Source organism: Pecten maximus, unplaced genomic scaffold (genome assembly GCF_902652985.1).
Source record: "Pecten maximus unplaced genomic scaffold, xPecMax1.1, whole genome shotgun sequence".
In the NCBI taxonomy this organism is placed as follows: Eukaryota; Metazoa; Mollusca; class Bivalvia; order Pectinida; family Pectinidae; genus Pecten; species Pecten maximus.
The window spans coordinates 1-12,737 of NW_022980882.1; the positions used below are offsets into that span (position 1 = coordinate 1).

A 12,737-nucleotide genomic window follows, 5' to 3' on the forward strand; every position below is an offset into this window, starting at 1 on the left:
AACAGTTTATACAAGAGCTACACCATTTCTATACAAAACAGTTAATACAAGAGCTACATCATTTCTATACAAAACAGTTTATACAAGAACTACATAATTTCTATATTTAACAGTTTATGCTAAAGCTACATCATTTCTGTATAAATATAAACTTATACCAGATGTATATCATTTATATGCAAAACAGTTAATACAAAAACTACATAATTTCTATACAAAATAGTTTATACAAGAGCTACATTATGTCTATACAAAATAGTTTATACAAGAGCTACATCATTTCTATACAAAACAGTTTATACCAGATGTATATCATTTATATGCAAAACAGTTAATACAAGAACTACATAATTTCTATATTTAACAGCTTATGCTAAAGCTACATCATTTCTATACAAAATAGTTTATACCAGAGCTACATCATTTCTATACAAACTACATAATGTAGTTTATACCAGAAAAATATAATTTCTATAGAAAACAGTTGATACAAGAGCTACATCATTTCTATACAAAATAGTTTATAGACGATCTACATTTTTTTTTCTATACAAAATAGTTTATACAAGAGCTACATCATTTCTATACAAAACAGTTTAAACCAGAAGAATATCATTTCTATACAAAACAGTTTATACAAGAGCTACATCATTTCTATACAAAACAGTTAATACTAGAGCTACATCATTCCTGTACAAAATATTTATTTCCATAGTTTGATCACTTCTATCTATTAAAGGGGCGTTCCTTGGTTGGTACATCAGAAACGTGCAAAATTTCTATTGATACAATCTTTGCCCGATTGAGGTTTATATAAAACACGTCAAAATGTAGAGAAAAATGTTTCGTACACAAATACCGTCTGCCTTTGCGGTTATTAGTGATACTTCGGGTCGAATTGAGATTTTTTATGATATAATACTTGAGACACTTTGGTTTTCCTTGAGAGTAACTTGCACTACTTTGGAAAATACACATTCCCATTCAGTTTCATTTTTGCGACATACACTTTATTTAAACGAAGGAATGTCCCTTTAATGATAAACAGTAAGTGATGGACAATTTTGAAAAGTCCATCCCTTCATTGAAAAAAGAATGGATGAAATGCCTATTGAAGATTTCAAGATATTTGCTAAAAATGGCATCATAATCTAACCAAAAACTCATTTCACATGTATGAATCATTTAAATGATTAAATGAAAGTATGCATGATATATATAGAGTAGAGTATGAAATATGTCGAGACAATAGAAATATTGTAAACAAAGGAAAAATAATATAACTCTTAGAAAACGCCGAATTCCGACGATAAGTGTAATCAAATATGGCGTCCTTGTGATACGTTACAACTTATTAAACATGGTTTCCTTTTGAAACGTCAAAATATCATAACAGGTTATTATATTACAAAGTGTGCAAAAGACTTAAAATTGTGAATTCCACCTGAATTTCAACGTCAAGAAACGTTGTTGACTAAATAGTAATAGATAACTGGTCAAAATGGATAAAAAAAAAAAGTATAACAAAGTATGGTCACAATAATATGCACGTAACTAGATCAACCTCTACGGTACGATGTAAAATATTTCCATAACAACGTAATGTATCACATAACTACAATATATGTACCGTATATAAGTACTAAGGAAATCATATTCGTGCCATGTATATATATGATTAATATAGGGTTTATCAACAAATATAGTGTATACACATGAATATAAACGTAAATCAGTATTTAATAATCTTATACCGAAGGGCTTATTGGTGAAGTTAAGTAATTTGTTCGTGAATTGCTTATTTGTTGTTATAGAGAGAGTCATTCAAAACATGTTTGTAAAAGACTACACATTTTTTAACTTGTACCAGATATCTGATCACTTATCTTGTCTCATTTAATAGAAATTTCTGAAGACAATCATATTGAAAAGATGGCACATTATGAACATCTGGTTTTATTTGAAATACGCACGTGTAACAAAGGAAACACGTACACACGACCTATGTGGGGCACAAACAAAGTTAGTTTGAACAATATCATGCCTACAAATGCCATACCTTGTATATTCAGTTACATCGTGAAGCCTTGCTCTATATGTCATATAATGTAATATATACTAATACCGTATAGGATTCTGTATGTAAAAAAATAAACATATTACGGTATTTGGATGATGTAATGTACACATGGAATTAAATGATGGTCTTCCAACATGTCTTCCCTGACATTCCGCCTTAACACTGGGCAGCCTGACACTATCTTACTGTATCCAAAGTCTTCCCTGACATTCCACCTCAACACTGGGCAGCCTAACACTATCTTACTGCACCAAATTCTTCCCTGACATTCCACCTCAACACTGGGCAGCCTGACACTATCTTACTGTATCCGAAGTCTTCCCAGACATTCCATCTTAACACTGGGCAGCCTGACACTATCTTACTGTATCCGAAGTCTTCCCTGACATTCCACCTTAACACTGGGCAGCCTGACACTATCTTACTGTATCCAACAGAGACATTCAAAAGTTACAATTTGTTTTCGATTTCTTCCATTACCTTGCCGGTCAATTCCATCATTCGGTTGGCCTGGCTAATTGTATATGATGTTCCGGGAATATTAGGATAATCCATGACATCCGGGTATCGCATTCTGGAGTAACTCCCAACAATGTTTTCTATGTCTCTTAACCAGTCTAGGAGCTGTTCGTTTCCGGGCTGCTGCGGGATAATGCTGCATAGGTTGTGAGTTTGAGACACTTTCTGTTCATCAATATGATACATATACGCTTTGCATGCCTTCTCACAAGCCTGAAAGTGGGAAAACAGTGTTAGTTTGTTTCTTGTTTTGCATTATACATACAATTTTAAAGGAATTACTAAATCCTTGGGTAAAAACATGTAGGAATGACAATAATTTGTATATATTATTATTAACTAAATTTTTTTAATTGCATTACAAATAATTTTGACATCTATAATTGATACATAAGGTACATTTCTTATATAGTGGCATACTCCAAAATGGCTGCCGCGTTTGCATCAACGTGAAACCAGTTTGACTTTGCTGCTTAATAATTTAAATCATCGCAGAAACTTGATAAGAAAATTGCAATACAATGATATAAATGATATAGACAATAAATATAATCTTACTTGGTGGAACTTGTAGCAAATCCAATTGTAATCCTCCTTTGATGAAGCATCAACTCCCGCTGTTGTTTTATTACGCTCCAATGCAGTCTCTCCACACCGGAAATCCATACAAGCTTGTCGTAACCACCTCTTTGCCTCTGCAGGTTGCGGGTTAGGAACATGTGTTCCACTTCTTCGTGAATACGAGCGGTTAAAATGATTACGATTGTCTCTCTGCATGGATGAGATCTTGTCTCCAAAAACCTGCCATTTACTTGATCTTTCGCCATAGGTCCAATCATCGTAGTTTCGCTTTCTTGTGTGCTTTCTCTTGCTTCCGTCGGTAGAGCTGAAAGCTGTGATGTCAAACCTTTCGCCTTCGTCAAGACGTCGTACTATATCATTAACAAATTGAGTAACATCTGTAGAAAACTTTTGGTATGCTTCCCCCATGTCATGATTCTTGTCAGGGTGCCAAATCAGCAACAGCCTCCTCAAGACCCGCCTGCGGTTTACATCATTCAGTTTCCAGGCTTCAGACAAAGTCGTGATGATTTCGTCAAAAATATTGTCTCTATTAAGAGGAGCATGTCTGCCGTGTCCGAACTGGTGAACTACCAAATCTGTAGAAGAGGGTGTTGACGGATACACTACCTTATACAACTGAAGCCCAAATACGATTTCGTTGATATTTTGTCCAAAATTGACTTCGTATTTCTGGAGAAGAAAGGCGGCTGAATTCTCAAGTGGAATTATTTTTATAATCCTAGCAAAAATGTATATCATATCAGAAGTGGAGCCTTCTTCCGCCCCTTCGACAAGTGGATCAAACTTCTCGTACGCGACTAGATCTCCAACCTTCAGAAGCGTTATGTCATTCTGGAGCAACACGTGCAAACCGAGGGGAACTAGTTTTCCAGGGAAATACGAAAGTGATTCAATGTCTTTGTTTTCTTCCTCACCAAAAAGATCTTCACAGTACTTTGAGAATCTTTCGGGATCATCCATGAAATCAACGAGTACACGGATTTCTCCTGATGCTATTCTGTTATCTAAACATTCTGCGAGCATTCCAAAGAGTGTTTGTCCAATATCTCTTAGCCAGGACCTCACATCGTTGTTACTTGCTACGAAATAAAACAACTGTGTGCCATTCTCGACAGAGTGAAAACATTCCACAACAGCTTCAGTGTCAGGAATCTGCCTACCGGCCATGGTCAGTATTGTTCTAATCTCGGAGACGGGAACAAACTGGATACACACCAGCCGTTGACGGTAGGTGTCGAATTCTTCGTCACTAAATTTGCCGACAATTTTCATTGCTTTCAAAAATCTGGATGAGGATAGAAATTGTTCTAATTGCGCTCCTTTACTATCTTGTTTGATGATTGTAGAAGATATAAGATTTTCCTGTAGAATGGAGCTCAGTTTCTTTGGTTTTAAGCTATCTGGTAATTTCAAGATTGTGTCTTCTTTTTTATGGCAACCCCTCAAACTGTGTACAAACAATATGCCATGATCACCACTTCTCATGACTCTAGATTTCAGTTTCTGTCTATCAACAAATACCATTTGCGATGATTGGGCCAAAGATTTGTCGGAGGTAGGTAAATATAAGGTCTCAACATCTGCCATCGACGTTTCGATATCTTCTAAACTCTTTTCTTCCAATAACAACATCATACTTTTCAATGCAGTCTCCACATCCACCATGTGATCAGGATCAAGCACGTTTGTTTTCACAGTGGCATGAATTCGAGTCAGCACGTCAGAGTATTGGCTAAGAGTAACAGATTCGGTTGTTCCAAGGAATTGAAAGAGTCGTTTGTATTGTCCATAATGAAGAGGAAATTTTACCAAATAAGGAGGTATTGGTTCGTTTCCACCGAATGAGACTGATACTTGCCTAGCAGTGACAAACATTTCGTCCTCCTTAATGTGTACGATACGTGTTTCAGACAGCATTCGTTTGGTTTCTGGATTGCCAATATAATTGTCTTGTAGGTATGCATAAATCTTTCGCATCAATGTCTCGATGGTTGATTCTGAACAAGCATAGTTGTTGGTCGTTTTCTTTTTCTGTAATCCTTTGTTGATGGAGTCACATACAGTGTGGGTATGGGACAGCACGTCACGTATAGATGGTTTTTGTAGGATTCCTAATCCAATTTTGATGCGATCCTCTTGAGGTACATAACTTGGTAAAATACAAGTCCTTGTCCACACTAGATGCGCTAGAGAGTGATGAACAGAACCACAAAATTGTATCAAACCCCTCCTTGCAAATTGTGGATATATGTCGTCATATTCCAATCGGACACAATGTGGTTCAACGAAACGAATATTTTTTATCTGCTCTAGAAATGCAGAGTTATTACAAAGTTTCTCTGTTTTAAACAAGTACGTGACAATCTGTTTCGACAGTTCTTTTATTTCCTCTGTCATCCCATGCCTTTGTGCAGTGGTCTCTATTTGCTTAGCAAACTGGACAAATAAATCTTCCGACACTGTTTGTTTCATCCCTGCAAATACCATGAATGTTTTCCATTCTATTAATCCAAATGGATCCGGTGGTAGCAATGACTTGTCACATAGTTTCTTACACAATCTGTTGTGTGGACTGTAGAAAGAGTCTGCAGATTTCATAATGCCTTCATGGTAAATGAATCTTGATGTTTGCAACGCTTTTCGTAACGGACAGTTTGGGTCATTTCTCAGCATACGGCGAACATAGTCCAAATGAGACAAATGATGATTCTGTCCAAGATGACCAAACCGTGGTAGAATATGATTGCAGTACAATTCAGTAACTGATATCGCACGATGACAGCTTAAAAAAATCATCAAATCCACTGTGAATCGGTTTTCTTCTAATAAAGCATATCCACAATCGTTGCACCAAGACTCCATTCCGTCTTTGATGAGATGATCATCCTCCTTCACAGTGTAGATTTGCAGGAAATGTAAGGAAAGACTGATATTGTTTCCGTTGATTGTCGTGAACAAGGGGAGGTCCTTTATCATGTCAGCCGTGGAGGGTTGATTTTTCAGTTTCTTAATGTTATCTGACTTAGACAAGTGATGTAGTATTACTTGACAATGCTCCTGTATTCAGATTTTTCAAATTATCTCTGTGATAATAAAGGCATTGAACCAGTCGTACTGGATCCTGATCTGAAGCTACAAGACTTTGGAGTGTCCTCGAATAGGTACCTTGGTGTATTGTTGGAATGCTTAGTGATGCTAGCACCCGACGCAGATATTCATCTTCAAACGATAACTTGTTCAACAGAATGAAACCTTGATCACATGGAACTAAAATGTCAGTAGGAATAACACTATGTGTTCTCGTTTTCAGCTCTCCAGGTAGTAAATACCAATTCTCCAATGCCCGAAAGTCAGTAACCTGCAAAGTTTCCAAAAACTGCCAGAGTCTGTGTATCCAATTTTCACTAAGAATGTTCTTATCCCATGCTATTGGTTCCCTGTCCTGATAGAGTAGCCCTGTCGAAATTGTCCGGTAGCATCTGTACAAAGCTGTCTAAGTCAAGGCATTTCAAACACTGACAACTCTTCATTTTCTGCATTACGTTGACAATGGCACTGTGTACGAATTGTCTTGCCGACTTTGGCAATAGATCACAAAATCTAGACAAAATTACAGGTTGAGTGGAGGAAAACAACCCGATATCTCCGTCATTGGTCACCAACAAGGGTATCTGCTCCATATTTTGTTTAAATTTGTTCAAATCTTCGAGACAGTATTGCAGTAGACATCTCACGTTGTCAATACTTTTCACTGGGGTTTTTGTTATTTCACGCATCGTATCTTTTAGGAGGCAGGCATCTGCTGAGGTTTTACCTATCTTTAAAAACTCGATGACAAGACTAGGATTAACCAAATGTTTTTCTTCTGGAAGGGGACCATGACAGCTCTGCTCCAATGCCTGATTTATGCTTTGGTGTATCCACAGTGGCGTTTCAAGTAATTTCATACCGATGTCTTTAAGGGTACTGGACATTGTATTTGCCTCTGTTTTAGCACGTTCCATATTTTTCTTTTCCTGTTCGAGTTGAATTTGCGATCCATACAGATTAAGCTGTCGTGTTTCGTTTAATTTTGATTGTGCCCTGTGCAGAAACTGATCATATAAGTCATTGAAACACGCAGGAAACGTGTGGTCGGATTGTTGAAGAGCAACCCACCATATTGGTACTGCGTTTGGTGATAGCACCGGAAATATTCTCGACTCCCTTTCATACAAAGAAACAAAGAACGACGTTATCATTCCTTTGATAAGATCGGTTTTCCCCTTGTCATAACGTGGAAATGCGCCGTGGTACCTTACCAAATTGCATTTTATATCCATCGTGGTAACACCTTCTTCTCCGTTTCTTTCCAGGAGTAAAGTGTCTCGTAAGTATTCAATAGCTAGGATATAGCTATTTGATATCACGGTTTCAAACAAAAACTTATTCCAATCTCCTCTGTGTGTTGTTTCCCACACGGATCTTCGTGTTTGAGTTAGAGCAAAATGGCCGTTGACATGTACCGGTAGTCCAGTTTCCAAAGGGAGAGGAAGAAAACAAAAAAAATGCCCATCGTCCTTTGACTCGCCGTAGCTGTTGATTGATCCGACTGATTCTTTCTGTGCACTAACATCCACCTTCTGTGGTATGAACGGAAGAGCCACTGCACCTTTTGGTGTTAGAGCTATGTCTCCGTACTCGAAAGCTGCACTTATACTCTCCGGAACTTTTGTGCTATCTAACCCAAATGTTTGAGCTATAATCCAGTGCTCAGGTTGACACGAACTTTCCAGTGTTGTCATGATATATTTCACTGTCTGACGCTCGATATCCTTCATGTTTCCTGATCCATCATACAAAGCTTTTGTCAATGTGTCGCATTTCTGGCAAAACATACACAGATAATCTTCATCGTTTTCTTCCAATTTTGACTCCACTATGTGCTTCACTTTGATATTTCCTTCGGTGTCTATTTCACGTAGTGAAATTTTCCTGATGTTCCTCAAAAATAAAAGGCATTTCTTCATATTTTTCTGGAAATGTTCAAGTAACTCGCTCAGTACACCCATATCCATTGGTTTGTCACATATGAGCGAGGAACGTGCCATTGATTTGTTTCGTAAGGGAAATCGAAACCAAGTTCCCTTGGGTCTTGCTAGCTCTTTCTGTAAATAACATCCAAACACACCTGGATACGTTTCTTCGAGTTCTTCCAAGTCAGGGTACTGCAAACCTGGATCATCATCAGTCGCTGGGCAAAACTTACAGTGTGGATCAAACATACAAAAGGTTCCTTGGTTTGGTGTTGTTGGACCTTTAGTGATGAACGAAGGTGCGTCTGTCAGATGATAAACCGCATTGAAGCCAACTCCAAATTGGCCAGTCTTCGATGGGTCTTGAGATTTGGATCCTTTGCCCAATTTGCAAATGCCTTCAAGATCTTCATCAGAAAAACAGGAATCATTAAAAACACACAGCGCAGGACCTTGAATGGGGGACCACTCCTTTCCAAATATGCCTGTCTCTGTTTCATGTTGTCTCATGTCTTGGAAGAACATGATTTCTTTTGCACCAGCGTCATCCGCATTCTGTAACAGCTCATACAGAATTGTTTCATCTCGAGGATAACCTTCTAGAATTCCTTTCAAGCGTGTCACTAGTTCCTCTTTTTGTCCAAATGGCAAACTCCCTTTTGTTTTATTCAGATGTTTCACCCGTTTTGATTTTATGTCCAGTAACTTGATAATGTCTCCCGAAACTTTCGTGTTAACGAAATGCATGTACGATTGTTTTCTTAGCTTGTAGCCATCATCTACGCACAATTCCTCTGCTAATCGAAGAAAATTTGCATCATCTGGTACATAAATCCGAGATTTTTCGGGGGAATCTAATTTTGATCCGGAACGCTTACATACTGTAGCAAGAAGTTGAAGCAAATTCACAGTAAGTCGAACACTTCTTTCGGACTGAGATATATTTTCGTGATCCATCGCTATCTGTTCGAGTGCTGATATGATATTTTCCTTCGAGAGCGTTTCCTGAACACCAACACATTTGAGAAAATTGGCGTATTTGCTAACATCAGACTTTTCTAACTGGTATATAGCCGGTCTACAGTCAATACCATGAAACGTCTCCAGGGTTGTGCGCTTTGGTGAGATCAGATGATCAGTCATCCATATTATAGGCAGGTCGCCATATTGTGTTAATGTTTCTGTTGACCTATCAAAGAAACTATACACGGAGAGGCATATCAAATGCAAACGATTTTTCTGCTTGTCAGACAGGTCATTATAATTCACTCTGCTGATTTCCAAAAGCTGTTTTTCAACGTCGTTACTATCTAAAACCTTTTCTCTTACTCCAAGTGACAGAAGAATTTTCTCAACGGTTATCTCCTTTTTGAGCTTTTCCATATCAACGAGGAGTTGGGAACATGCGATTTGTTCCATATTCGTTGGTAAAAACATTTGATTTGGTGGACAAAACATCACTTTCTTTTTTGTAGAACTTCCAGTGACCCAGGAGAGAGGCCAATCCCAAGGCATTTTAAGGGAAGGAATGAATGGTATACTACTCAACACATTCATGACATGCTGACAATTCTGTTGTTCTCGATCAAGATATGCCAGCAGCTTTCGACAACGCAGTAACGCCTGTTTAGAATCCGATAAGCTAGCTATTGACGTAGCTCTCTCCACAACTATTTCATCTGACAACGTCTGGTCCATCATTCCTAACTTCACAAGGACATCTAAAATGTCTTCTTTACAAAACGGCTGGTTTGCGTCAGATGGAAATCGTCCATCCTTGTCACAGAACAGGTTTGATATGATAGATTTAGGTCTAACAAGCTCACCTGGAAATCTCAATTGTCTTTCGTATAGGACTGGAATACAAGGGTTTGATTTCAACAGTTGCAGCAAATTATGTTGACCGGTCTTTAATATGAACATAACCAACGCATCTCTCATCTTTACGTCTATTTCGTTGATATTTGGGAGAAATGTGTCCGCGAAGAATGCATTCTCTGATAGTGTTTGTTTGCATAATTCTTCTTTACATCCCGCTCTACAAAATTGTTCATACAACGGTTTTGACATATCCATAGGGACGTTTTTTCCTGGGAAATATTTGTGGAAAATATCAAAGGCAAATTCCCCAACATTTTTGTTATGGCGTAAACCAATGTCAAGAAAAACAGATTCGCGGAATGAGGCCCGGCGTCCTTGCGCTGTACAAAACACTTTGTAATCCCTTTCGATAACGTTTGTGCAAACTGCCTTCGCCAAGTATGACGCTACATTCGTTTTGCTGCTGGTAATTGGCCAAAGTAATGAATAATTTTCTAGAACAATTCCAAATTTATCCAAACTGGTCAACATAAACATGTATGCGTTACAAACAGCATCCGTCATGAGCATCTGGTTCCAGACCTCATTTCTTGTTTCTCCTTTTTCGTCACTTGTTTTCTTTGCTAGACTTTTTCTGTCACTTCCAACGGCAAAACATCCGTTTATGTGAACTGGTGTTTTGCATTCCTCTGGTAAAGGAAGGAAACAAAAATAATGACTTTCAGCATAAAATCCAAGTTGTTTCTCGTGTAATGGGAAGGGTACCACAAAACGTTTCGAATTAGTTCCTTTTAAGGAAACGGCGATGCTTCCTAGAGGTAGAGCTCCCTCGCTTTCTAGACGAACAGCATTTTCAAGTAGTGGTTTGCCACTTCCTGAAGCCCACGAAATCAACAATTGTGAGGACTTCGTATAGGATTTTTTGACACCAAGAAGTCTGTTTTGTTTTATAGACATTTTAACTGATATCAGTTCAATGTATTGAAAAGTTTGGTTTGTTCTACATGCTTTTTCTACTTCCCTCATGACGTGGATGTCAGCGGGGCTGTTGAACGTAGGGTTGGTTTCGATAACGTGTTTGTCTACGCTAAAAACAAGCTGAATATCCTTTGCAGGGTTTACGCTCTTTTCTGGGAGATGCAAAATTGTTATCTCCTTTATTTTCTGTGTGAAAGTGAGTAAATCGCCGGCACAGTCCTTTAACATATGGAGAAGTTCTACCATGTCCTGTCTGCGATACGGAATGTTTTTTATTAAACTCTTTTTTGCCTGTTGTGTAGTTCGTAATGGAAGTCGAAAGAGTGTTCCCTCGAACTTTGGCGGAAATGTGTTTCCGGACAAATCGCATCCAAATATGTTGTTGTATGGACGGAACTGGTTTCTCATTAGTTTTAACATCCCCGAACTTTTTTCCGTAAAAGACAGTTTTATTCCTGGGCTTCTCTTGTCCTTGATGGCTTTTCCAAGGTGAGTAGTGTGAGGATCAAAGATGACCAGATTATGACCACTTAGAAAACTTGGAACATCGGTCAGGTTGTACACAGAGCAAAATCCAAGTCCGAATTTGCCGATTTTAATTTTTGTTCCTTTTTTTGTTTCTCCGCCCAATTTGATAATGTTTTCAAAATCTGTGTCGGTGAATTTTGCATCGTTGAATACCCAAAGTGCTGGACCCTGGCAGCTTGCCATGTTATCGTCAATCAATCCAGTTCTGGCATTTTTGTTTTGCCTTTCGTCATAAAGAAAATGAATGCGTTGAGCTCCAGCGTCATCAGCGTTTTGAACCAGCTCCTTCAACACAGCTAAGCCGTCTGGGTAGTTTTCTAAAATATGTTTCAGTCTTGTTGTTAATGGCTCGGACTGGCCGCATGCAGAAAACATTTCTTCAGTCCCTCCTTCTGACATAAATCTTTGCGTGAAAGACTGGATGCCAAGAGATTCTGCTAATTTTTCATTGACATCAGAATGAACGTAGCATATCTCGTTTTCCTCTTCATTACCATGCAACCAACTTGAACCCGTGTCACAAATGGTGCATTCTTCCACTGGACGTAAATCCAACCTCGCGTTGTCCGATTTCACAGGCACTAGCACATCTTTCAGAATGTCACCATCACCTTTCAACTTTACTATGCTTTTAAGAATGCATATCACTGTCTTTCTGTCTCTCTTGGATCTAGACTTTCTGGTGGTCGTTTTTATCATTGTTAGGATGGATTTTAATGAACTGATAGTCAGTTCTGAAGTTGAACCAAGTAATACAAACATACTTGAGAACTCGGAAAACTCACCAGGCAGTTTATACATGTACGGTTCAATACATATGTTCTCTTCTGTCGGAAAAGATACAAATACTTCTTTTGGAGGATGAAATCCTTCTCCTGTGCAAACTACCGCTTGTGACGCGATCCCTTCATCCTGTGATTCGATGCTGTCAGACATTTGATGGTATATTTGTTTTATGATGTACAATAACGTTGCTTTGTGTATGATAGTGAATTCGTTCCTAACATGTTCCAATTGCAATAAGCATATTTTGACATCTGGAGGAATGTCCCATCCGAAGTTGTCCGAAAGGCAAGGATAAGGATCTGTTTCCACAACACATCTCACCGATGCACAGAGTGACTCATGTTTAGTTGAGAAGACATCTGCCGGTGAACAAAGAATTGATTCAAACGTATCGCCATACCATGGCAGTATACTAGGAAAGTGCA

At 38.3% G+C, this 12,737-nt stretch overlaps 1 protein-coding gene across 1 annotated transcript; it reads right to left on the reverse strand.

Annotated features, from left to right (window-relative positions):
* Positions 1-9: 9 nt before the first annotated feature.
* LOC117319787 (sacsin-like) lies at positions 10-12,707 on the reverse strand. Its single transcript, XM_033874531.1, has 3 exons — positions 6,604-12,707; positions 3,158-6,241; positions 10-2,812 (listed from the first exon to the last, which is right to left on the reverse strand). The coding sequence occupies exons 1-3, from the start codon at positions 12,460-12,462 to the stop codon at positions 2,531-2,533; spliced, it is 9,225 nt and encodes a 3,074-aa protein (XP_033730422.1). The 5' UTR covers positions 12,463-12,707; the 3' UTR covers positions 10-2,530.
* Positions 12,708-12,737: the final 30 nt, after the last annotated feature.

Bases quoted from the DNA above. Each gene is read 5' to 3' on its own strand.
- LOC117319787 (XM_033874531.1), bottom strand. From the start codon at position 12,462: ATGTCTGACAGCATCGAATCACAGGATGAAGGGATCGCGTCACAAGCG. The intron at 6,242-6,603 runs TAAGAACATTCT...ATCTGAATACAG, and splicing joins AGGGAACCAATAGCATGGGA to GAGCATTGTCAAGTAATACT. The intron at 2,813-3,157 runs GTAAGATTATAT...TCCCACTTTCAG, and splicing joins TTTGCTACAAGTTCCACCAA to GCTTGTGAGAAGGCATGCAA.